This window comes from Emys orbicularis, chromosome 11, assembly GCF_028017835.1.
Source record: "Emys orbicularis isolate rEmyOrb1 chromosome 11, rEmyOrb1.hap1, whole genome shotgun sequence".
Classification (NCBI taxonomy): domain Eukaryota; kingdom Metazoa; phylum Chordata; order Testudines; family Emydidae; genus Emys; species Emys orbicularis.
The window spans coordinates 51,856,066-51,881,855 of NC_088693.1; the positions used below are offsets into that span (position 1 = coordinate 51,856,066).

The 25,790-nt window shown below is 44.2% G+C and overlaps 1 protein-coding gene across 1 annotated transcript; it reads left to right on the forward strand.

Moving 5' to 3' along the window:
- The first annotated feature begins 378 nt into the window (after positions 1 to 378).
- Positions 379 to 23,989, forward strand: INPP1 (inositol polyphosphate-1-phosphatase). The gene is given in 8 exon segments (XM_065412982.1): positions 379 to 421; positions 18,882 to 18,942; positions 21,176 to 21,382; positions 22,666 to 22,840; positions 22,961 to 23,033; positions 23,410 to 23,461; positions 23,732 to 23,793; positions 23,795 to 23,989. Coding segments are annotated over 8 exon segments (864 nt in total). The 5' UTR covers positions 379 to 382.
- Positions 23,990 to 25,790: the final 1,801 nt, after the last annotated feature.

Consider the following 25,790-nt stretch of genomic DNA (forward strand, 5'->3'; position numbering starts at 1 on the left):
TTGAGGAGATATATATACACACATACAGAGAGCATGAACAGGTGGGAGTTGTCTTACCAACTCTGAGAGGCCAATTCACCTGCACATCTACCAATGTGATATATGCCATCATGTGCCAGCAATGCCCCTCTGCCATGTACATTGGCCAAACCGGACAGTCTCTACGCAAAAGAATTAATGGACACGAATCTGACATCAGGAATCATAATACTCAAAAACCAGTGGGAGAACACTTTAACCTGTCTGGCCATTCTATGACAGACCTGCGGGTGGCTATCTTAAAACAGAAAAACTTCAAAAACAGACTCCAACGAGAGACTGCTGAGCTGGAATTGATATGCAAACTAGACACAATCAACTCAGGATTAAATAAGGACTGGGAATGGCTGAGCCATTACAAACATTGAATCTATCTCCCCTTGTAAGTATTTTCACACTTGCTTCTTATCAAACTGTCTGTACTGAGCTATCTTGATTATCACTTCAAAAGTTTTTTTTCTCTTACTTAATTGGCCTCTCAGAGTTGGTAAGACAACTCCCACCTGTTCATGCTCTCTGTATGTGTGTATATATATCTCCTCAATATATGTTTCACTCTATATGCATCCGAAGAAGTGGGTTGTAGCCCACGAAAGCTTATGCTCTAATAAATTTGTTAGTCTCTAAGGTGCCACAAGTACTCCTGTTCTTTTTGCGGATATAGACTAACACGGCTGCTACTCTGAAACCTGTCATTATGCAAGGGTTTTTTAAGTGGTTTTGAACATATTGCTCTGTCTAGAAAAGCCAGCTGCAAATGTTTTAACAGGTTTGGGGATGGGAGTCTATTTGAACATAGTTTTAGAATGATTTTCAAACATGGTTATATCTTGGGTGAGATTAGGAACTTGGGTGATGATCCTGCAATGAGGTTCATGTAGGTGGATCCCTGCTGTCCTGCAGATTCCCATTGGTTGCCCATATGGAGATTACTGCAGGACTGGATTTATCCCTGGAGTGCCACCACTCGTCTTAAAATAGAAAATGAAATTAAAGTTTAAGAAAAACTGTGGGGGTGATTTATACCTTTGCTCGCTATAGGATGGAATCAGAACTTTATAACTGGGTTCACAGGCCCTACCCTGCCAACAGCTAACAAAGATTCTACTTTAACTCAAATAATATGGGCCTGTGCTTCCAGTGGAGGAAAATGCTCTGTTTTATCCCACTGCTACTACGAAGTTCCAAGTAGCCATACAGTCCTGTGTAAAAAGAGCTGTGAAGTCCTACGTGTCCATGTATTTGTTACAATAATATAGTAAAAATAATTTAGTAATCTCTCTGAGGTCTTCTCAGTGCTGTTCTCTAACATATAAGTGTGAAGGATATACACCAACGGTATGTTAACACTTTGAGTGAGAATATTAGTATTAGAGTTTAAAAGTGTGTGAGAGAGATTGCGGGGTAGGTGAAACTGCAGTTCATGAAGTGGGGACATATCATCAGCATTTCTTGGTGTGGCATGTTGCTAAACTTGTTGTCTTGATCCAACTTCATTTTAAAACCTTACAGTAAGATTTGTTTTCCAGTATAAAAATCCATCTCAGAAACACTAAAAGACTCCAGATGGCAGGCTTGCTTTTTGTTTCTGAAAATGTCAGCCCCTACTTGTAGTGGCACCATCTGTAATAGCATTTCTGTTGCAATTTCTTTCTCCAAATGTTTTAAATTCAATTGTAAAAAATTGATCCAGACTAAAACTTGACATAAAAGAGGAGGAAATAAATTTCTGTAATACAGGCTGTTACACTAGGGCCCCACTCCTGCAACTTGTTATGCAAAGACAGACCACTGCACCAATATGGAGCCCCATTTTCACTTTGCAGGCACCCGGGGGACTACCCACATGGAATCATTTGCAAGATATCAGGGTCTAGATTTGGCCATAAATTATATTATTATTAAAAATGCAGCCTGTTAGTCTATTTTGAGTGTATAAGACATCAATATTCTGTCTCTCAATACAGTACAATTAGAAATAGGCCCAAACCAGAACACCATAACTGGATGCCCCCAAAGTGTGGACGTGTTAAAGATCTGAACCCAGGTCTCCATCCAGGCTTTAAAAATGACTTCTCTGTAAATGGACTGAACATAAAGCTCAAATTGAAACATACCTGAATTATGAGGAGTTTGATATCCAGGTCATATTTTGCACTGATATGGCACCTTCCATCTGAGAGTCTCTACAGTTTACAGATGTGTATTTAGCCTTACAATATCTCTTTGAGATAGGTAAATGCTATCTGTTGTTATTCCATTGTACAGCTGAGGAAATATAGACTCAGAGACTAGCTCAAAATTATAGAAATGTGCTGGAGGGGACTTTTGGGAGCTCTTGGAAGCCCATTATTAAAGCAAAGGGGAGGATTGTGTTCAGTGCAAGGTCACACAGGATGTCTATGTTAGATCCAGGAATAGAAGCCCAGGGTCTGATTCTTTTCTAACTTATACTGATTTTTAGACCAGTGTGACCTGATTGGCTTCAGTACAGTTACTTGAGATGAATACTAGTGTAAATGATGAGACTTTGGGCCCCTGGTCTCCCATCTCCCAATCCTGTGCTCTGCTCATAGCTCCACATCTGAATTTTGCACCTTGAACCAGAGTGGATGGTAGGCTATGCAAGCAGTGAGGTTCCACAAGGCATTTTCTTAGCCATGGTTTCCATTGCATTCCATGTCCGAAGTGCTGGGACTTGGAGCAGAAAGTATGTAGTATGATGACCCACGCCTTCCGCCTCCTGACGTGCCCGGACCCGACGGTGAGGAGCATCGCGCAGGAGGCCGTATGGCGTGGTCAGGAAATGCATTGCCAGGGCCCCCTCCGAGCAGGACGTTGCCACTTACCTCAGCGGCTCCCTGGAGGCTGAGTTCGGGAGAGAGGGGGGAGACCTGTCCTCTCTCTGGTCCCGCGCCCGCAACGCCTCGAGATGCCTGGGTAAGAGGATCGGCTGCTGCTGGAAGTGGTGCGAGGAGCACCGGGAGCTGGGAATACTGGTGCCACACGTAAAGACCCCGGACCACACCATCGTCACCCCGACCGCCAGAGCTATGCTGGAAAGGTCCCTGAAAGACGCCATCCGCTGCCAATATGCCGAGAACCTCAAGCGGAAGCCAGACCAGGGCAAGGTGTTCGAGGTGTCCAGCAAGTGGGACGCCAGTAACCACTTCCTCCCCGGGGACAGCTTCACCAGGTTCGCCGACTGGCGGTTCGTCCACAGGGCCCGACTCAACTGCGTTCCCCTCAACGGAGCCATCCGCCACGGCAGCCGGGACAAGCGCTGCAGGAAGTGCGGCTACGCAAACGAAACCTGCCGCACGTCCTTTGTGGATGCAAGCAGCACTCCGGAGCCTGGCGGCACCGCCATAATGCCATCCAGAACTGGCTGGTGAAAGCCATCCCGCCGTCCCTGGGGAAGATCATCCTCGACTCCGCCATCCCCGGGACAGACAGCCGACTGCGACCCGACATCGTCGTAACGGACGCAGAAAAGAAGAAGGTCCTCCTGGTAAACGTCACGGTGCCTTTTGAAAACAGGTCACCGGCCTTCCACAAGGCCCGAGCACGGAAGGAGTCAAAGTACACCCCGCTGGCCGAGACGCTGAGAGCCCAGGAATACGAGGTCCAGATACACGCCCTGATCGTGGGAGCCCTGGGCTCTTGGGACCCCCACAACGGGACGGTTCTGAGAGCGTGTGGAGTCGGTCGACGCTACGCCCGGCTCATGAGACAGCTCATGGTGTCTGACACCATCAGGTGGTCCAGAGACATTTATACGGAACACATCACAGGACACCGCCAATACCACACTGAGTAACTGAGACTGCCGACCAGGGAAATAACCCACTTCCTTCCCTGACGGACCAAGTGACGCACCCCACCCATGTACTTATCCGCTACACCGATGCTGACTTGGACTCCTCATACATTCCATGGGTGGCGTACACGAGCCCACTTATCCACTGACACTTGAAAAACTCTTGCACCCCAATCTGGGTCTATGCCGGTTATGTGATATGTATGTATCTCTTCACCCTTGCAACCGATACCTGTAATCCCTCATAACCCAAGCCTGACCCAAGATGTACAGTACCTTCCCTCTTAACTTGTGTATATTTAATTTTAAACATTCACTTTAATAAAATTTTTAAATCTTTTTCTTGTTTACATAGGAAGGTGGAAACAGCAACACTGTCAAGGGGACGGGTGTGTGTGTGTGTGTGTGTGCAGGGAAAGCCTTCTGTGAGGGCAGAGTGACAGAAGAAGCTGGTCTTTGTGAGGTTGTTCTTACATTTTCTCAAAAAAATGTGTTATACCAACACTGGCATCAGCCCATCTCTAAACACATATCATTGTTCCAGTAGTCTTCCTCCAAAAACACTTTGCAGAGAGGAATGTCAGAGAGAAAACACCTTACAGAGCCAGGTCCACTGACTCCTACAAGCAGAAACAGGAAAAAATACAATGGGGAGGATGGAGTTGTACAAGAAGGAATAAGTTGTACTGTAACCCTTTCACCTCTGAATTTATGGGTCCAGTGGAAGGGGTGTGGGAGAGTCTTAGCAACTGAGAAAAAGGACTGCTGAGGAGGAAGAATATTCCTAGTAGCCAAGTCAGGTATTTAAAGTGGGTGGATATTTGGTGAGGGGGAGAGCCATGGCAACCAGAAGGAAGGGCAAGTTGTATTTATCCCACTGAGATGAGGGTTCTGAGAGTCTGGTCAGGGTTCTCAAAGTTTGGGAGAAAATATAATGCAGTTGTGGGAGGACTCATGAGTGAATGTTTTTCTGCAGAGAAGAATACAGTTCTAGCAGCTAAATGTAACTCCTGGGATTTAGCAGGAGGGCTCCAGCAGCAGCTGGATTCCTGGTCTGTCACCTATACACTAATGATTAATAACATACACCTGTATATCACCTATATATAACCTACACCTGTATATTACTAGCAGTGCTGACCGGAGCCACCAGGATCCCTTTACAACTGGGCATTCCGGTCGAAAACAGGACACCTGGCAACCCTACTTGTTACCTTCAACAGAGAGGCCCAATTCTGCTCCACTGAAGTCAATGGCAAATCTCCCACTTAGCAGGTCTGAAGTGGACTGTGGAAACTGAACTACTATTACATTCCCTAAAAGTGACCCTCGCCCAGGGAAGAGCTGGGAGACTAGTACGGTAGGGGGAATCCTTTGCCTGTACTTTAGTAATCCTGTGGCTGGGGAACTGCAGTCTCCAGAGCTTTTAGTCTAACACCTTTCACAAATGTTAAATTCACTTAAATTTTGAAGTCATAGTTGCTTTATTCTGTTTTGGGGTCTGGCCTGCAGCACTGAGGGAGCAGTGACTTCTGTCCCGCAGCAAGAATGTGTGAGAAAGAAGTAAGTGTGTTTCTCCAAATGTAATCTGCATCCTGTTAGCAGGGAAGGATGGAAGCAAAGGCATTGTGAAACTGTTTTTAGTGAAGCTGTTTCCATTGTAGGGCCTCAGAGGAAGCATGGGGAAATGAGGGGGCGGCTGCACTCTGCAGTGGCTGCAGCTGCTATTATGATTCTGCTGGGATGGAGGCCCAGCAGCAAGGATCTCAGCCAGTAACATCCATCACTGCACATGCTCCTTCCCACCCCCCTAGTGTTACGGGCAGGAATACCCCCCAGTGTACCAATCTCTCCATTATTCCCTGGGTAAGATGTCAACCTCATCAAACTTTCTCCCACATCACCGTAGGGGGTAGGGGTAGTAGCATCTCCCTTATCATCTTCTCCACTATCTGTCTCTCCCCTATATATTAGGATAAGCAGTACCTTCCATATAGGGTGACCAGATAGCAAGTGTGAAAAATCGTGATGGGGGTGGGGGGTAATTGGCACCTATATAAGAAAAAGCCCCAAATATCAGGACTGTCCCTATAAAATCGGGACATCTGGTCACCCTACCTCCATAGCACATCTTCCTTCTTGAGTAGCAGGCAAATGACCTTTCCCAAGAGATCTAGCCAGAGGCTGGATCCTGCAAAGTGCTGAGCAGCTCCTGAAGTTGGTTTCAGTGGGAGTTGAATGTTCAGCACCGTGAAGGTTCAGGCCCTAGGAGAACAGGTTGGGCAGATGTGTGTGCAGTCTATAGCAATAGCTTTGTGTGTATGAGTGCATGTACATGTGAGGTGGGTGGTGTTTGCCCTGATGTCTTCCCTTGCTAGGAGGATTCCACTCCCCTCGCCCCAGCCCCCCACTCAACTTTAGCAGTGAGAAATGCTACAACAGGCTGACCATCTAAACCACCCACTGGAGGAAGAGCACCAGTAGCAACACTTCTCACCCTCTCTGCTCTTTAACCACAGCAAGAAAGAGCTCAAGTGTGGGTGAAAATAGCTGTTGGAGGGGAAGCTTGAGGGGAATGAACTTTCTTAGTCACTAATGACGCTTATTTTTGGTATTCCTGAAGGGAACGTCCTGTTCTCTTGTTATTTTGTGTGTCCTCAGGCAAGTGAGTAGCTCTATATGAATGACATGATTATATTGCTTTTCCCCTGATAGCTCTAGTGAGGGCACTTTGGCAGCCCAGCAGCTATCACTTAGGGCTTGTACACATGACCACTTATGCTGGTATAACGTATGTCGTTCAGAAGGGTGAATAAGCCACTCCCCTGAGCAAGGACCTAAGCACCGGTGTGGACAGGAGAGCTTCTCCCACTGACGTAGCTACTGCTTCTCATGGAGGTGGTTTTATTATGCCGACGGGAGAGTGTAGAGCCTCTTCACCAGACGCGATACAGTGCCGCAACTCCGCCACTGTACCACTTCAATAGAATGTCCCATAGAGAAGCTTACCCTTAAAAGGGGCCTTCAGGAATCTAGATAGAAAAATATTGAGTTTATTTTGGAAATTCATGGTGAGACAAAATGTATCCCTTTATGTCACCTTACCTTGTGTTCTGCTGTCACTGTGGGAGATTCAGGGTGATCTCCATGTGTATTCTGCGCATGGAAGGGGAGAAGGTGGCTTGTTTTTGATATATTGTGGGTTGGTTATTTATATTACAAAATATCAGTCCTGAGATTCTCCTTCACTTACGCCCACTTTACACCTATGTAACTTCACTGGCTTCAGAAGAGTTACTCCTGATTTACACTGGCATACGAGAGGGGGAATCCAGTTCGTCAGCTTTACATAGAATGTTGCCCAAGATTTTCTTGTTGTTGTTTTCCCTAGGATGGAAATGTTTATGCAGTATTGGTATGTGCAAGTAGAATCTGTAAAACTAACAACCAGATTCATACTGTGAAGTAATATCACAAGACCTTCACCACTTCACAGATAGCACTTCAAAGTCAAAGGAGAAATAGTTTGAGGTGGACTGGACTAGATCTTTTAAAATATCCCAGATGTTGGATTATATGTGAGCTCAGTTAGGGCCTGATCCAAAACCACTGAAGTCAAAGAGAGTTGACTTTAATGAGCGTTGGATCAGGTCCTTTGCACCTTCTGGGTCCTCAAGACTTTATAAAGTATTAGAGTGTATAGAACAGCATAAGTACAGTAAATAGTTAATCCTGCTAAATTCAGCAAATGTTTAGCTTAACATTGAGCAGTTAAATAGAAATCAATTTTTTAAATCTTAGATTAAAGTTTGTACAGAACTGTGAAAAATGTAAGGCACTATTTTACTCTGAAGAAATACCTTTAAAAGATTACATTATTTTTATCACTTAGTATAGTTTTTGATCTTAAAAAAGTGATACAAAAAAGAATGCTATCTAGAAACTGATATAGTTAAAGCAGAACCCCTAGTGTGGATGTGATTATACTGGAATAAAGGTTACTTTTATTAGTATAGTTTATTTCTGCATATTTATAGAAATAAACTATACCGATAAGGAACTTTTACACGGCATAGCTGCATCCAGACTAAGGGGTTGTGCTGCTTAAACTATATCATTTTCTAAACCAATATAGTTAAATCCTCCTTCAAAACCCTCCTTAAAATTCTTATTTTCCATGATGCTGACAAATAACTTGACAATGGCTAGGCTGCTAGTGTGCTGAGACCATTGTCTGTCATGCTGACCAATACAGTCTCATTGTTTTTTAATACTTCCACATCAGTCCGTCTGAATCTATCTGTTGTCTCTTGTTTTAGTCTTGGATTGTAAACTCTTTGGGGCAGGGACTGTCTTTTGTTTATTGTTTGTAGAACAGTGGAGTCCTGGTCCATTACTAGAGCTCCCAAGCTCTACACTAATACAAATACTATATAATAATAAAATGATATGAAAGCTATGTAGACAAGCTTTTTTAGTCTCTTGGATTTTTTTGGCTTGGCCAGCAAAAAGGAAGACTAATGTTTGTATCTCTGCCCATAGTAATGTGTAGTTGTAAGCTTTTTACGTGTACTGTTTTCAGCATAATCTGAACACACTTGGCTCTTCATTGTTAGTTTTATTAACCGCTGCAGGTTTGGGTCAACTTGCTTGGACATTATTTTATTGAGACAAATTTATTTACTTATTGATTCATTCATTCATTGCTGAAAGTAAAATTGTTGCAAATATGTAGAGCCCAATTCTCCAATGTCTTAGTGCTGCTTGCTCAGCACAAAAATGCCTTAAAGCCAGTGTAGGCCGGTATTGGAAGATTCCTCAATGCTGGAGGAATCTTTAGGTGGCATAAAGATGTTGTAATAGCTCCTGTGCCATCTCTTCTTGGCCAATGGTATAGGAAAGCATACAAAATCTAATGATTAAAAATCTTGTTAAGCTCTATTCTCCATTGCCTTGTACTTTGTGTAGTAATATACAAAGGTGGAAAAATTAGTAGACAGTGGGTTTTAAATGCTATCAAATTGCAGTGATTTACACCCACAATAGTATTTTATATCAACTTTGCACAGGTCTTAAAGGCAGTGGAGAATCATGTTCATTAACTTCAATAGGAGCACTATCTGACCCTACTTTACCACTGTTTGCCTACATTAACATGTATCATCTTAAAGGAGGAATGGGAAGAAGGAGAGATTTGGAACAGAATCCTAATAATGCTTATCTGTGAATAATTCCTTCCACTGACTAGCCCAGAAACAAAGGAGATGATGTAGAAATCTAATTAACACGTTCGCATATAATGCGGCAGAAGGATCAATGGATGGGATTCCATTAGCAAAAGTTAAACAAAGAAAGTAGAAACAAGAGCTGAAAAGAAACTAATTGCCTTTAGACTTAAAAAAAATTTTTTTGAATGACTTTAGTGTTTAATATTTTAAATATATGCCTCTTATAACTATCCATTGATTCACATGTAACTCATAATTATAATCTGCTGGAGTTACAGGCCCACACTGAGGAAAGAGAAATATTCTATTCCTAATGTTAAACACATGTAAGTTGACTGATTTCCTTTAGAATATTGCAAACATTTCCCTTGTCAGTTTTTTTTCTGCAGCATTAAAGGTCTTACTTGTAATTCCATACCACATTTACCACTGGATTAATTAATTTTAAGGTGCTGTTCATAGCAATCTTTACATACAGAATTTTCAAGCTAAAATTAATCTTAAAATATAGCCTTCTCTTGCCAACTACTGTCATTCTGAACTTTTCTTCATATAAAATGAAGGATTGGATTGGCTCTGGGAATCAGGGCCAGCCCACAACATTTTGGCACCTGAGGCGGGGAGCTCAAATGACGCCCCCATACCCCCTCGCTTGGGCCAAAACTTTGAAAGGTCTAAATTCTGCCTTCTTCCTGTTTTCCTCCTCTCATAGTACTGCTCTGCTACCTACCCCAATAAAGGAGAACTAACAACTTAAAATGCCTTGTTCAAAAATTTTAAGTAACACTTAACTTTCAAACGCCTGAACAGCAAATATAACTTCTTGTCTGCAAAGTAAACACTGGCATTTTTATCTGTTTGATTCATCAAAGTGGTGCTTTCCGTGCCTTCTTGTTTGCAAAGATTTGAACTGCTTCCTGAAGGTCCACAGTCTGGGCCAGCTCATGCTCTATTGAGGTGGTTGCAAGGCCGACCAGCCTCTCCTGTGTCATTGTGGAGCGTAGATATGTTTTTATTAACTTCAGCTTGGAGAAGCCGCGTTCTCCACCGGCAACTGTTACAGGAAGTGTTGGAAGTATGAGCAGAGCAACAAAAGCATTTGGAAAGAGGGTGGTCATCTTATTTGTGCACATATATTCCAGAACAGCCTTTGGAGTTGATCCTGCTGAAATAGGGTTACCATACGTCCGGATTTTCCCGGACATGTCCAGCTTTTTGCTCCTCAAATCCCCGTCTGGGGGGAAATTCCAAAAAGCCAGACATGTCCGGGAAAATAGGGAGGGGTTGTGGGGCTTGGATCCGGGCTGGAGCCGCTGGGGCCGGAGCCGGAGCCGCTGGGGCCGGCGGTGCTCGGCCGCCGGCCGGCACGGCTTGCCCGGGGCCGGTGCTGGGGCTGGTGCCAGATGGGCCAGTGCCCCGGGGCCCGATCCGAGCTGGAGTCGCCGGGGCCGGAGCCGCTCGGCCGGTGCCCCGGGGCCGGAGCCGCTCGGCTGGAGCCCGTGCCCCGGGGCCGGAGCCGCTCGGCTGGAGCCCGTGCCCCGGGGCCCAAGCCGAGCTGGAGCTGCCGGGGCCGGGGCGGGCCGGGGCCGGGGCGGGCCGGGGCCAGCGCCCCAGGGCCCGGGCTGGAGCCGCTCGGCCGGCGCCGGTGCCCGTGCCCCGGGGCCCGAGCCGAGCTGGAGCCGCCGGGGCAGGCCGGAGCCGCTCGGCCAGGGCCAGCGCGCTCGGCCGGAACCAGGGCCGGGGCCCGAGCCGAGCTGGAGCCGCCCAGGCTGGGGCGCCGAGCTGGGCCGGAGCCGCCGGGGCCGGAGCCACTCGGCCGGGGGGCCAGACTGGGCCACGCCTCCTCGCTCCCCCCCCCCCCCCCCGCAGCCCCAGCTTACCTGCTGCCTGCCTGTTTCAGGCTTCCCGCGAACATTTGATTCGTTGGGGTGGGGCCGGGGCGGGAAGGGGGCGGAGTTGGGGGTGGGGAAGGGGCCCCTTGGAGTGTCCTCTTTTTGTTATTTTAAAATATGGTAACCCTAGCTGAAATGTATCTTGAAAGGGCTTTCAGTTCATCACCTAAATCACTCGCATCAATATCGCGCATGTCATCATATGTCAACACTGTCTCTAGTGCCCTGCATTGCTGGTGTAGGTCTTCTTCAGGTATAGTGAGGAGTTTTGGAATATCATACAACATCTCAAATATACTGCTGTGTTCCTTGAGCTGCATGAAACATTCTTCAACTGACTGTATTGCACAATCTAGCACCTGGTTAAAGAATTCAACTTTGAATTGTTTTTTGGGGTCTGTTATGGGATTATCCCATGTCTCGTAATCAAAATATCTTCTTCGTTGACTCTTCTATTCTTGAATGGGTGGGAAAATAGCTTCAGTGTGAAGTTCCTCTGCCAACTTCTGTGCACTCTTCAGAATGTTTTGAAATCCCTCATCTGACCGGTAAGACTGTAGGTATGACTTTGCTTTGTTCAGTTGTTCCATTGCTCCAGATATATCAAGGTCAACACCTTGGAGTCTCTTGCTTACAACATTTATTTCAAACAGTATGTCATGCCACAACACTAAGCCACACAGAAATTTGAAGTTATGTATGTTTCTGGTGATTCCATGTCCCTCTGCTACTGTTCTCCCACGAACAGTTCCTGTCATAGCCAGGGCTGGCTCCAGGCATCAGCCGAGCAAGCTGGTGCTTGCGACGGCAGCTTGTAGGAGGCGGCATTCCACCCAATCCTAGGGCGGCACAGCCGCTTTTTTTTTTTTTTTTTTTTGGGTGGTGTTCCGCTCCGGCCGCCCTGTAGGGAGTGGCGGCGCGGAGGACGGGAGCGCCCTGCAGGGCAGCCTGCGCGTCCTTCCCTCCCAGCTGACCGGAGCAGCGCAGAGCCCTCCCGGCTGGCGGCGGGGCCGCGTGGCATCGCCCCGCTGAAGCCCTGGCCGCCCCCCTTCTCTCCCTCTCCCCCCCGCTCCCTCCTCCTCCCCCCACTAGCCGGGGCACATCTGGACGCCCCGTTTTTTGTTTTGTTTTTTTTGCTTGGGGCAGCCAAAAAGCCAGAGTTGGCCCTGGTCATAGCATTATCCTCCATAATGGCAACTGTGGCATCATCTATCTTCCCAATTTGGTGTTTGATAGGCTTTATCGCCTCCACTCAACTTTCCCATTGTGTGGTACTCAGTGGTTTCAGTGTCAGAGAGGATGTTCCCAGATGTTGCTTCAAAATTTGCCATCAATGACTTGATGCAAAGAAAAATACATAGATGCTTTGAATTACATTAAAAAATTCAGCAGCCTCTCTAGAAGCTGATGCTGCATCACTCGCCACCAAGTTCAATGAATGAGAACTGCATGGGACAAAAAAAGGTCAAGGGTTTAACTCTCGGATCTGTGTCTGCACTCCTCTGTTCTTTCCTCTCATGTTGGCACCATTATCGTAGCCCTGACCTCTCATGTCAGCTATCGCAATTCCCGTATCTTCCAGCTTTTTAAGAAGCACATTAGTCATACCAGCTCCTGTAGTATCATCAATGTCAATAAATTCTAGAAAATGCTCTCTGACAGTCACCATTGCAGGGACATTTTCACTAGGTTCTGTTGTTGTTACAAAACGCACCATTAAAGTCATTTGTTCCGTATGGCTGATGTCAGGTGTGCAGTCCAGAATAACAGAGTAATATCTTGCTGACTTCAAATCTTCCACAATCTTCTGTTTGACTTTTGTTGCCAGAAACTGTATGATCTCATTTTGAATTGTTTTTCCAAGGTAGTGGTGTGTGTACATTTCTTGGGTGATGATTCTTCTTAGATGCTCCTGGAGTACAGCATCAAACTCAGCCATCAGCTCCACAATTTTAAGGAAGTTTCCATGGTTTGGCACATACAGCTGATCTGAAGTGCCACACAGTGCTAGGTTTTGGGTAGCAAGCATTCTCACAATGGCAATGAGCCTTTTCAGAACATTTTGCCAGTAAAGAGACTCTGATGCAATCTTCTCTTGATGCTGATCATCTATGGTGGCTTTTAACCTTAGTCTCATCTCAAGCTCTTTCCACCTATGGAATGCTCTCTGGTGATCTGCTGCCTTCTCATGGCATGCCAGATTTCTAGCCAGATTTTTCCAGTCCTTTGTTCCTGTAGAACCCAATGTGGCTGGAACATTAGATTGGAAGAGTTTGCAACAAAAACGGTATGCAGCATTCTGGGTTTTTGAGTACATAAGCCATGGCCTCTCCACTTTGTCACCATTGGGGATTTCACACCAGTAATGTGTTGGATGGAAACTTCTATTTTCATTGTCTTTGGGGAACATGAAGTTTTTCACTTGCTGTGGACCATGCAGTACAAGGAAGTCCCTCAGGCTACTGCTCAAGTGGGTTCACAGTCCTGGATCATCTAGACTTAAGGAACTAAACTCAGCAGCAGCTGTTTCTTGCGCCTCCACCACACTCTTCTCTGATCTACACTTTTCTTCAGGAATGTGCATGGTTACATCTATTTGAGATAGAGATATGGATGTTGCAGTAGCTGCCAGGTCACCTGCACTCTGACTAACTGGAAGATCAGGCATATCGTCACCACTCACATCCTCACTGGGGCCAGAAGGCTCACCGTGAACATTTGTGTCTGTGTATCTCAGGAGAGCTTCTTCCTGCTTAGATAGAAAAGCTTCCTTTGCTTGCTTTTTTTTTCTGAATGCTGCCCCAGAGGGGCGTTTTCTTCCTTCACTCATGACTGTTGTTCTGTGCCAGCTATAGTGGCTCTCAACACTCAATAGAAGGGGACAAATAAGCAGGTTGGTAGCAGGGCCTGAGTGAGGGAAGATATTAGTGTCTTAAGGGCCTAACTGGCTCCTACTACTTCAGTTGACTGCCTGTTCTCCTCAAGTGGGTTCAGGGAAGCAGCAGAAAACAGGAAGCTCCCTGAAAAGCTGGTGTTAATCAGTCCAGGCTCCTGGGGATGCTAGAGAGGTACATAAGAGGCTCCTCCGCCTCTCTCTCCCTGCAGCTCCTGCTGCTTTCTGTTATTCCCTCTCACCTTTTCTCCTGCCTGCCTGTTATGTCTCTTGTGCCCTCCTTCCTCCAGCACAGCACTCCACCATCTCTGTGCATCTAGAGCAGAGAGAATGCATATGCACCAGCAGCAGACACAATTTTCTACACTCTGGGTCCTAGTGGCGCCCCCCACAGTCTAGCACCTGAGGCGGCCGCCTCAGTTCACCTCATGGTAAGGCCAGCCCTGCTGGGGATATATAATAAAATAATATTGAGCTCCGCAAGCCCAAGTCGGCTGGCACAAACTAGCCATGTGTTTTTCTTTGCTGTGTAGACATACCTTTAGATGTCTAAGATGCCTGACTCCAGGTGGTTTCCAGCTGTGGATCGCAAGCCGAGCTAAGCACCTCCCTGCAGCCTGGACTTAGGCCTTGCCTACACTACAAAATTAAGTTAGGTCGACGTACAGCCATGGCAGTAATTACTGCAGTGGTTCAAGTCCACAGTACGCCCCCTCTGTCGACATTGTACGTCCTTACTAGGAGTACTTCCATTGACTTAACTGTGTGGGGCGCTGACAGCTAGAGTGTCCCCCCCAGCCCGACCCGGGGCCGAAAGCCCGAGCTGTCAGCCCCACACAGGGCTCACACCAACAGGCAATATAAGAAAAGCAGTGACTACACTGACACTGCGTCGCCCTAACTACATCAACCTCCATAGAGGTGGAGTTATTAGGTCAGTGTAGTAGTCAAATTACACCGACAGGAGCAATGTTGTAATGTAGATACTTACAGAGTTAGGTTGACGTAAGCTACATTACGTCAATCTAACTCTGTACTGAGACCAAGCCTATGGTACCTAACAGTGAGAGGGGAGACTTAGGACACATTCCTCTCCTCAGCATCTCCCATGGGCTGGCTTAAGTGGCTCCCTGCCAAGCATGATGGCTTTTTTTGTGGATCACGTTCTTAGATGCCTGTCTCTCCCCATGGATTGTATAGGAAATCTAGGCATCTAAATAAGGGTTTGTGGATCCCATTGTTGTTCCAATTATTTTTCTAGGCACCTGAAATTTAGGCATTGCGACCCTGACTATTGCAATACCTAAGTCCCTTTGTGGCTCCAGGCTGATGTTTTTACTTCAATTGGAGTTCCATGCACCCAAGTGTTAAAATATATTGCCCTAGATTATTATTACCTGAAAGTTTTTACAATTTGATGGTTGTTCGTCGGTGAAATTAGTGGGTGGTCTCAGTCTAGTTCTTAATGAACTGATCACAAAAGTACTGGCAGTAATTAATATCCTTTTTGATGGTTTCAACAGGCCAAGGATGTAATTAACATAGAGATGGAACAACCCTCTCAGCCCAAGAGATGGTCCTTCTGGATATGGCAGGGAAGTTTGGCTAAATTTGGCAATTAACCTTGTAAAGAGAAATTTTCTATATATGTTCAAAACAGGCATTATAAATTTGGCACATTACACAGGTACTAATGTCACTTAAAATATTTCCATTTGGATTAAACAGGAGTCAGTGTTTTAAAACGCTTGGATCTTTTTCAAAATCTCTTTTCTTTGCTTTTTTCAACTGGAACTGTTTCTTCGAAGAATGTTGCTTAAGGGGAAATATCTTGCTCAATGCCACAAATGATGCAAAGGACAGGGCAGAACAAATTGAAGAATTTAAAAATGATGAAGAAAATAGGTCAGCAGAATAAATAGCAAAGTAGAAGCCATTAGAAAGTAAATCTTTACCATCCTTTATCACAGATATCTTCTGTTGTAAGTATGGGCATAAATTGTAGTAATCTCAGCTGTGTGGTAAAAGTAGACAAATATTGACTTTTTAATGGCAACCACGCCATTTACCAACTGTCCACAACTATGTTTAACATGTAACTAGTAACCTTATGGAAAGGATATTTAATTAATTTTGTTACAGAGGGAAAAGCATTCTGTTTAAGCAACACAACCCCTATAGACCATATCATAACTTCCTACAATCAAACTAATAGGAGGGAGGACAGCTTTCAGCGTTTCTGTTGTATATACCATTCAGGGGAGGACAGACTTGGGAGCCATTGAAGAGGCAAATAATAAAGGAATGAACACATGTCTTAGAGCTATGAACACCTGTGTTCTAATACCAGCTCTGCTAGTCATTCACTGTCTGTGCATAGGAAAGTTGCTTTACCAGTGTCTTTAGTTTCCATGTTTATTATATGGGGAGAAGGATTTCTACCTACATAACAGGACTGTTGTAAGAATTAATAAACATTGGTTGAAAGTGTAATGTGCTACGAAAGTGATTACAGTTGTCAATTTCATCATGCAAATTAGGTACCATATTTATTATTGAACTAAAAAGTGAAGCATTGGTATAATACATACGTTCACAATGGACACACAGAAAATGTCTATTTCAGTATAGTTTCTTTAGAGGTGTGACTGGTAGCCCCATCTATTATTAAGGTTGCCTAACATTTCCCATAATAAGACTGTTTTCAGTTTTTATAACTGCCAAATTAATAGTTTGGGATGAAATGTCCATGCCAGGTATCTGCCTCAGGCTGAGGGTTTTTTTGCAATTTCAGCCAAAACAGTTCAGTCATTTCTTAGAATAAGGCTGGAGGGAAATACATTGTTTTTCAATGTAAAAAAAAATTCTGTCAAATTTTTTTGTTGTTGTTGTTGAAAGCTTGTGTTCCTCCCATACTTTGGTTCAGGGACTTGAAACTTGGCAGGAAGTTGGTGTTTATGTCAAGGATGTGCCTTTTGCTGTCCCTATGAACATCTGCCCAGATTTGGTCAAATTACAAGCCTCTGAAAAGTCACAGTTTGTACATGCTCAGTAAAGACTTGCTCGACATTTTAGCAGCTAAAATCTCCAAAGATTCCATCCTCACTGAACATGCTTGAGTGTCACAGCTCCTTGTGCTGAGCAGACATTTTGAATATGCTCCATCCCCTCAAAATTCCTGTGTGTGACAGAACTGCACATACACTATCCCCACAAAGCAATGGAGCATATGCCAGCGCAGGCTACAGGAATGAACCTGTCTTTTTTCCTGTAATGACTGCTCCAAGGTGGGGTAAGGTCAGGCACTAGAACTGAGAACAGGGAGCCTGTCTCACCTGTGCTCTCAGTGACATCCTCCCTTTCTCTCTCTCTTCCCACCCCACAGTGGTACTCAGGCAGTGTGGAGGAGGAAGCCATCCAATTAAAATGCAGAGGGGACAAGTGCCAGACCTAGGCATTGTGGTGGAGGGCTGGGAGTTGCCTGGGAGGTGGAGACTGGGACTCAAGTCTGGCAGGGGAGTGTAGACTTGGATGGGGACTAGCTGGACAAAGAGACTGGGACAAGGAGCCAGGGAAAATGAGGACACTGAGACTGGATCAGAAGTCCAAGGAACCTTAATTCTGGCATTTCCTAACTTTTAAGTGCTCCACTTTTAACATACTTTTTTCAGATGTGGTAGGATGTTGGGTTCCAGAGAAGGTGTAAAAACCACATGATGTAGACCTTTACATTATACTGTGCTACACTGGGGAAATATTTTTACCAACCCCAGTATATAAATAATTACAAAACAAATGTGTACATAACACTATTGGGACACCAGAATGTTTCAAAGGGTCATATGGCAGCTCCTGTCTCACAGGGCTGGTTGGGCTTGCCTGCTTGCTCCAGGCAATGCAACCTGTGGAGTCCCAGCGCCACTCGGTTTGGCCCAGCCGTCATGGTGATGGGAGTCCGAGTAGGCCAGACTTGAGTGAGTAGCACTGCAATCCTATGAGCCAGGCCACAACTCCACTCTCACAAATTTGTCCAGTCAGGTGGGCAGGGCCAAACCTGAGTGGTGCGACAGTCCTAGAGGTTGCAATGCCCAGCCAGACCTGAGAGCCAAACCCAGCCAGCCCCACAGCACAGGAGTTGCAGGCGTTGCCATTGTGGCTGCCCAGCACTACGTGTGCTAGGCAGGACCCAATTCCTCCGGGGGAGGAGGGGGGCAGGTTCAGGTTCAGACCAAAACAACCCCAGGGCTTCAAACCCCAGACTATTTACTGCGTCATGACAGGCCATAAACATTTTCAAATGGATCCTGAGCCCAGAAAGGTTGAGAACTGCTGGCTTAGACTATTCAGCATTGCTCTTATCTCCTGGACCTCCATTCCACTGCAGTGACCATCAGGAGGATGAATGGAACTGGATGGTCTGGTAAACAGACAAAACCAGAAGAGAGAGGAAAAATGGAGGGAACACTCTCTCTGGGTACTGCTCTTAGATGTTGTATATCACCTACATCTTCTCTCTGAATAGTTGACAGGTGTGTATGACTATCAGCCTGATTCAAATCCCATTGAAGTCAATGACAAGACTTCCATTGATTTCAGTGGACTTTGGATTTTAAACTATTATCATTCCTAGGACAAGAGACTAATTCTCTGATATGGCTGATCACCAGCCAAGTTTATGCTTTGTTGGCAAAGTCTGGAGAAGAAAGTTCTGTGGCAGGAAAAAAAGAGGTTACTTTGCTTCCTGAATCAGTTTGGTTCCATGGGACTATGTCTTGGGAGACCTGAGAAGCAAGTACAGTATAAGCCATGAATCTCTGAATTTCTGCAGAGTACAGTACTACATTATTAATTTTGGACCTGATCTTCTAGGGTGCTCTGTGTTCTCAATTCCCACCGGCTTCAATGGACGTTGAGGACATTTAGCACTTTGCAAAATTGGGCCCTTCAAAGCTAAATTAAAATTTTGTTCAAAACTAAACATATGTTGTTTTTCTTCACACTCAATTTAGTTTCCAGATTTGGAAAAAAACATTGCTGGGGAGGAATCCAATGAATTTACTAATGAGCTGGGTAAGTATGGGGTTATTATTATCTACTTCTTGTAACTTTATTCCTGTGTTATTTTGATCCTCATCTTGACACTCTGAAACAAACAGATGTTTTAAAGCTTTCCACTGTAAATACTACAATATGTTAAGTCCCATTTCAAATACCTTGTGAACATGGTATATTTTAGGAAACAGGAATGTCAGTGATACAAAATTGCTTCAGAAATGCTGCACACATGAATAGTTGATCTTAGATTGCACCGATAGCACTAAAAAGCAAATATCTCAGGTTTCTCATCTATTGTTAGTGAATTTAATTTCCAGCTGAAAATGTGAGTAGAGACAAAAACAGTATGGTAAATGTATAGTATAGTATTTATGTCAATTATACATAGACGTTCACATTATCAACTCTTGTTATGACTGGCATACAATAGTCTATACATCCTAAGTGTATAGAAATCTTTAATGAGAATCATTAAATATTAATGTTTCTATCCATCTTCAAAGGTTTTGTAAGCATCGCAATCTGTCCATATGTCTTTATCTGGGATATTTCTTTAAAACTTGAAGAATAACATGGTGTATTAAGGCCTGATCCTATGCTAATTGAAGTTAATAGCAATGCTCCCATTGGCTATAATGGTGTAAGCTCAAGACAGTATTTCCTAATACAGAGGATGGGGTAAGTCTAGGCATGTTCTCATGAGAATGTGTTTAATCAGCGCATCAATGACTTGCCTATTATTTTAATACTATGTGGATAACTAAAATGAAAACTGAATTCAACTACTAGCGTTGCCCAGATTCTAAAATATTAACATGCACAAAATATAGATTATGTTAAGGTTAAGATGCTCGCTGCAAAATAAAAGCAAATAAATTCAGAGCTAACTGTTAAAGCCCTGACTTACACTATCTGACTCACTTTTCTGTGTTGAGGAATTATAGGGTCCTAACACCACTGCAGGCTGTCATGTATAATGGGGCAAATTCAGCCCTGGCATAAGGGGAGGCCATGGCCAAAAAATGAAAAATTTGAGTGCCTATACGTAAGCACCTAAATCCATGTTTGGGCACCTAACTGGCCTGACTTTCAAAGGTGCTGAACACCTGCACCTCTGATTAAAGTCACAGAGTCCAGTGAATTCCTATGGAAATCACTGTAAAAAATGGCTGGGACCAAGGTTTTCAAAAGTAGGAGTCTAAAGTTAAGCTCCAACCTCCATATTTAGGCATGTAAGAAATTGGTCTGACTTTCAAAAGTGCTGAGTTCTTAGAAGCACTGAATTACTTCAGGGAGAGCTACTTGAAAATCAAGCAACACTTTTAAGTATTTGGTGTCTAACTTTAGACTTTCCAATTTGCAAATATTGGTCATTATTTTTCTTTCACTTCAGTGTTGTCGAATTTCTTTTCAATATTGAATAAAACTGTATGTATTTATCCTATGACAACAAATGTTAAATTGTGTAAATATGTAATTGTGGACTAATGAAAAGTACTGTCTTAAGAAATATGCACTTGCATGCACAGTAACCTCTTGTTTAAACCAAATAACTCAATCTTTTATTTAATTTTTTTAAGTGATTTCAGTGGGCATTTTGCCTGAGTTAAGGATTCTAGGATTTAGACCACTTTCTTACTGAGGGTCTCCATGGTATGCATGTTAATCAGGGACATGATCTTCCATACCTTGCATATCCAACTGTCAGTGAAATTGGGTTTGTCAAGTGGACAGGGGAGGGAAATCTAATTAGTACTGAAAGTAAAGAAGCAGAAAGAAGAATCTAGCATTGTTAAAAAACGATTTCTGAGAAACTTGGGAGCCTTGTCTAACCTCCCTGTATTAATCACCACAAACATTATTTTATAAGTCTTCCTCTGGTGACAGAAATTCTGTAAACAGTCTCCTTTTATGGACATTGAATCTCTCTCCCCTTGTAAGTATTCTCACACTTCTTATCAAATTGTCTGTACTGGGCTATCTTGATTATCACTTCAAAAGTTTTTTTCTCTTACTTAATTGGCCTCTCAGAGTTGGTAAGACAACTCCCACCTGTTCATGCTCTCTGTATGTGTGTATATATATCTCCTCAATATATGTTCCATTCTATGCATCCGAAGAAGTGGGCTGTAGCCCACGAAAGCTTATGCTCTAATAAATTTGTTAGTCTCTAAGGTGCCACAAGTACTCCTGTTCTTTTTGCGGATACAGACTAACACGGCTGCTACTCTGAATCCTTTTATGTTAGTGTTTTTGAAGAAAAGATCAAAGTTACCATTTGCTCAACGAGATGAAACTGCATAGTTTCTTAGTAAAGTTCTTGCTGGTAACATTTTGGCATCAAAGTTACTAGCTGAAGTAGTTCATTAGGATGTTGTATTTACAGACCCACTGGATGCAGTAAAGGAGATAAACATTCCACAAGATATTATGGGTATCTGGGTGGATACTATAGGTAGGATAACTGAGGATTTTGTACCCTCGCTAGTATACTGTATCACCATGAACACAATCAACCTTTTCCTGTGGAAATAATTGGTATGCACTGGACACGCCAGCCTTTTTCCTATTTAATTGATAGAAGGTTTTTATTACCCTTGAGCCCCTTTTGTTTCTACAGGTATAATTGAACCTATACCGTTGTGCCACTGGGAGCCACTGTGCCTCAGGGGGAATTCACCCTCTGTGAGAGTAGGCAGTGGTGACACCACCACTCACCCAGGGGACTCAACCAGGGAAGGATAGCTTTAGTTTCTATCTGGGACTCCATAGAAGTTTTCAGCAGCAGAGGATTCCCCAAACAGCACATATCCTGGATGCTCTAGCCCAGCGTTTCTCAAATGCCGCCACCGTGGCCACATGCGGGCACCAGTGGATTTTCCTGCAGCCACAACAGCCTCTTGTGCAGAAATGGGGGAGGGGCAAAGCAGTGGGCCCTCCCTGCAGCGCTCAGGGGCGGGCTTCAGCCTCCCCGCCCAGTTCAGCCAGAGGCTCCAGCGACAGGCTATAGTCCCCCCTTACCCGGCTGCAGCCACAGGACTCTGGCAGCGGGCTTCAGCTGTGGGCCTCCTGAGGTGGGCTTCAGTCCCCTCCCCCCCAACTTCAGGGCTTTGGGTTTCAGCCCCCTGACAGTAGCAGGGCTCTGCCTGTGGGCTCGGGGCTTCAGCCCACCTCTGGCTCCAGCCATGGGGCTCTGGCTCTGGGCTTCTGCAGGGTCGGCCTTACCGGGCGCTGTGGTCCAGAGGCAAGAAGTGAGGTGAGCCTGAGGTCTGAGGCCATGGAAGGGAGCCTGAGGCAATGGGGGAGAAGCAGTGGGGCCCGGGGAGGCAGTGGGGGCCGGGGGCACCAAAATATAACTGTACATTATTTTTACTGTTGAGTTTTCCTAACGTTAATTAAGTATTTTAGGAAAAAAATTGTCAGAGTGGCCACCAACCAGAGTTGGTGGCCACACTCTGAGGCTGCCAAAAAAATCATTGTGAGAACCCCTGCTCTAGCCGTGCCCCATCATTGGCCAGTGCCACTCCTTTTTGAGGATCCACTGGCTGTCTCCATGCCAACAGTGGGGCAGTGGTTGCAAGAGGCCACCTTGTGCCACTGCAGCATTCTTCCAGCTGGACTTTCTGTCCCTGGGGCCAGAAGTCAGTGTATTCACTGCTGACGCAGGCCCATTGTGTATATACTTTAATCATGGTTCTAATTGTGTCTTTAATTGTTATAAAATTATTCCATTTTTAGATTCCACTTCCCAGTAAATAAAAGGTTCTGCAGATGTCCAGCCAAATCAAGGAGTTTTCCCATCTGGGCTTCCATGTGTAACTATTTTAACTGGAGCATATGACATACAAACTGGGATGCCTTTGATGTTAGTCATCAATCAACCATTTGCAGCACAAGATCCAAGGAGAGAGAGGTGAAAAAGAGAAATATTTTGAGTTAGCTTTTATTCATCTTGCATTTACAGTTCATAGCACACAAAATTCAGTCGTCAAGTATAGCCTAAAACACAAAATATGCATTTATATTTATGAAGTAAACATGTTGTGCTCAATGCTTATTCAGTCCTCACGCTAGCAAAAAATCCTATTGCAGTCAATAGGAAGTTAGTATGAGAAAACTGATGGTCTGATTCTGATCTTCCATCAGTTTTACACTGGATTATCTCACTTGATTTCAGCTGAGTTATTCCTGCAGAAGAATAAGTGATACCAGAACCAGGCACTGAGTGAATTCAGCAGGATTTGGCCCCACGTAAATTCCATAGAGGTTAATAATTTTGCTGCTCACTAGTGGCACTGTTCTCTTAAAGTTAAATGGAGCTTATTAAACAAAACATATACAAAGATAATACTTCTCTCTGTGTTGTTAGGATGGCAGTGGATGTCAAGGCCTTAGACACATTAGCTTGGCAGTAATGCTGTGTATTGGAGCCAGGAGGCTTGGGTGTGAGAGTAACCTTGAATCTCTCTCTTCTTGGCTCAGGAGTACTTGGTACAATGTAGAAGAGATATACCCAGGCTTCTGGGGCAGAGAGGTAAAATGATGCTTTTCCATATTCCATTGGTGCTTCCTATCACCCATTTTATAGAGCTGTACTAATGTGTGGCTCAAAAAGAACTGTTTGCCTAAATGCTTGAGGAAGAGACCCAAGATTGGTCCCATCACCACAGGGTGAAATGCTGGCCCCACTGAAGTCAACTGGCGTTTTCCCTGGGAAAAGGATTTCACCCATGGTCTCAACATGCAACTGGTTACAAAAGCCTTTGAGTTGTACAAGGTTTTGTTGATGTTTATCTCATTTCAGAAGATTCCATGTTCAAGTGGAACTGCTATGCCCCGCATGCAGTGTTGAGATCCTTAGGAGGAGGGAATAGTAGACTTGAAAGAATGCTTAATGAGAAGACAAGAAATAATGCATGATGTGCCACATTTACTATATAATGTAAAAGTTTAAGGGGCCACTGAAACAGAAAAATGGGCCAGTAAAGGTGGGGTTGCAGCTTACAGATCTGAGAAACATTTGGGAAGCTTTAAGTCTTTTGATTTAAAAACCTCTGTTTGATCAATGTGTTACCATAAATGGTCAATCAACCTACTGTAAATGGTAGAGGACTTTTTCTTATTTCATTTGTTTTAAAGAATGAATTAAATTTAGTTTGATGAACAATTGCCTATGTAGCTTCTAAGGCAAAACCAGATCTCTGTATGATACACAACTATAGTGAAACTTGCCCCCAAACCAGTTGCTCAGTAGAGGTGGCCTACTAATAAAGGGAAAGCTGAAGAGCCCATAGTACACATGAGGATGCTTTGAGGCAACCTTTTAAGACCAGAGGTTGCCTAACATGCGTGGTCTCATACAGATTTCACTGCATTCTAATCACATAGTTCTTGCTCTAAAGACCCGATTAATAAAACTTCCATTGATTTGTAGTGGGAGCAATATCAGACCCATTAGCTGTGACTCTTTCTCCTTGTCTGTTGAGCAGGGGGAAATGGAGGAGGAGTTGGTTCCAAAATATCTTGGAATATCTACACACAACAAATCTTGCTTTACAAGACCAAGAGGTGCTGAGTGTCTCCTGCAAGATGACTAGTTCCCTCACCAGCCCCTGAAGTTAATGGGAGTTGAAGGGGCCAAGCGCCTGGCACAATGGTTTCCTTCCCTTACTCATCAGTCATGCTCAACCCTCACATGCCAGTCTTGAGACATGAACAGCTATCAAACATATCCTGAATGGTACAGACAAAAACAAAAAATAATGTACTAAAGAGATGCACCAAACAAATTTATTAAGCCAAGTTTAGACCTTTTGGAACTTACAAAGGCAGGGTCTTTCACACTCTGGAAATATAGATGGGGCTGTCATGCACTTGGAGTCTTCTAAAAACACTACAATCAAGTGCCCACTCTGGTCTTAAAGTACATTTCCCATTAACAAAAACACAAACAATAAAACAAATATTCAAACATCCAAATTCACCTCTAAATATGTTTTGCAATAGAAAACCATTTAAACAAATACAATTATTTCAGGGTCTTCACATCTCTGTGCAGAGTAACTGATCTCATATCTGAGTATATAAAATAGTAGGTTTATTATTTTTACTATTTTTAATAAACAATACCTATTGTCCAGTGTAAAACAAGGCAAGTTCCACATGAAACCTACTGGTCAGTGTGTGTTGTGTCTCCCTCTGTTCGCAGTGGCCACAGGAAGTGAGTCTGTTACGGTCTTCAGCCGCGGAGCCTGACTTTTTAACTCAATCTGTAGAGACTCGTGCTTTTTGGCTCTGGAAGTCCCTGGTGTCAACAAAAATGGGGGAGGGACTATCACACATATGTATAGATACTGTTTCAATGTATAATTAAAACAGAATTTCTCAAAGGGTAACATTCCTCCCTGTGGAAAGAGCCAGCACAAAGCTTATGTATGATTTAAGTCCCAATGATAGACCCAGTGCTACAGTGAATTTCACCCCTAAACCACAAATAATAGAAAATGTCATCTTAGGCCCTTATCCTGCAATGAATTCTTTATGGGCAGAGCCTTGTACCCACATGGAGTCCCACTGAAGTCAGAGTCTGCCTTCATGAAGCTAGTTGCAGGTTCAGGGCCTTAATGCTTTTACATATAAACAGTAGCTCCTGTCTTAGTGTTCACCCAGTGATATGTAAAAGTGCATATGTAAATATGAAAGGCATATATCCTGTGTAGTTAGTATTTGTTTTTACACATTGCTTTACTTTCCCTTTACCAAATGAATTTAATGCTTGTAAAGGTGCCAAATTAAAAGCCCGCTTCTCCACAGAATAGTCACATCAAGGGTAGTGGCATTTCAGGGTTATCTTGTCAGTAGGG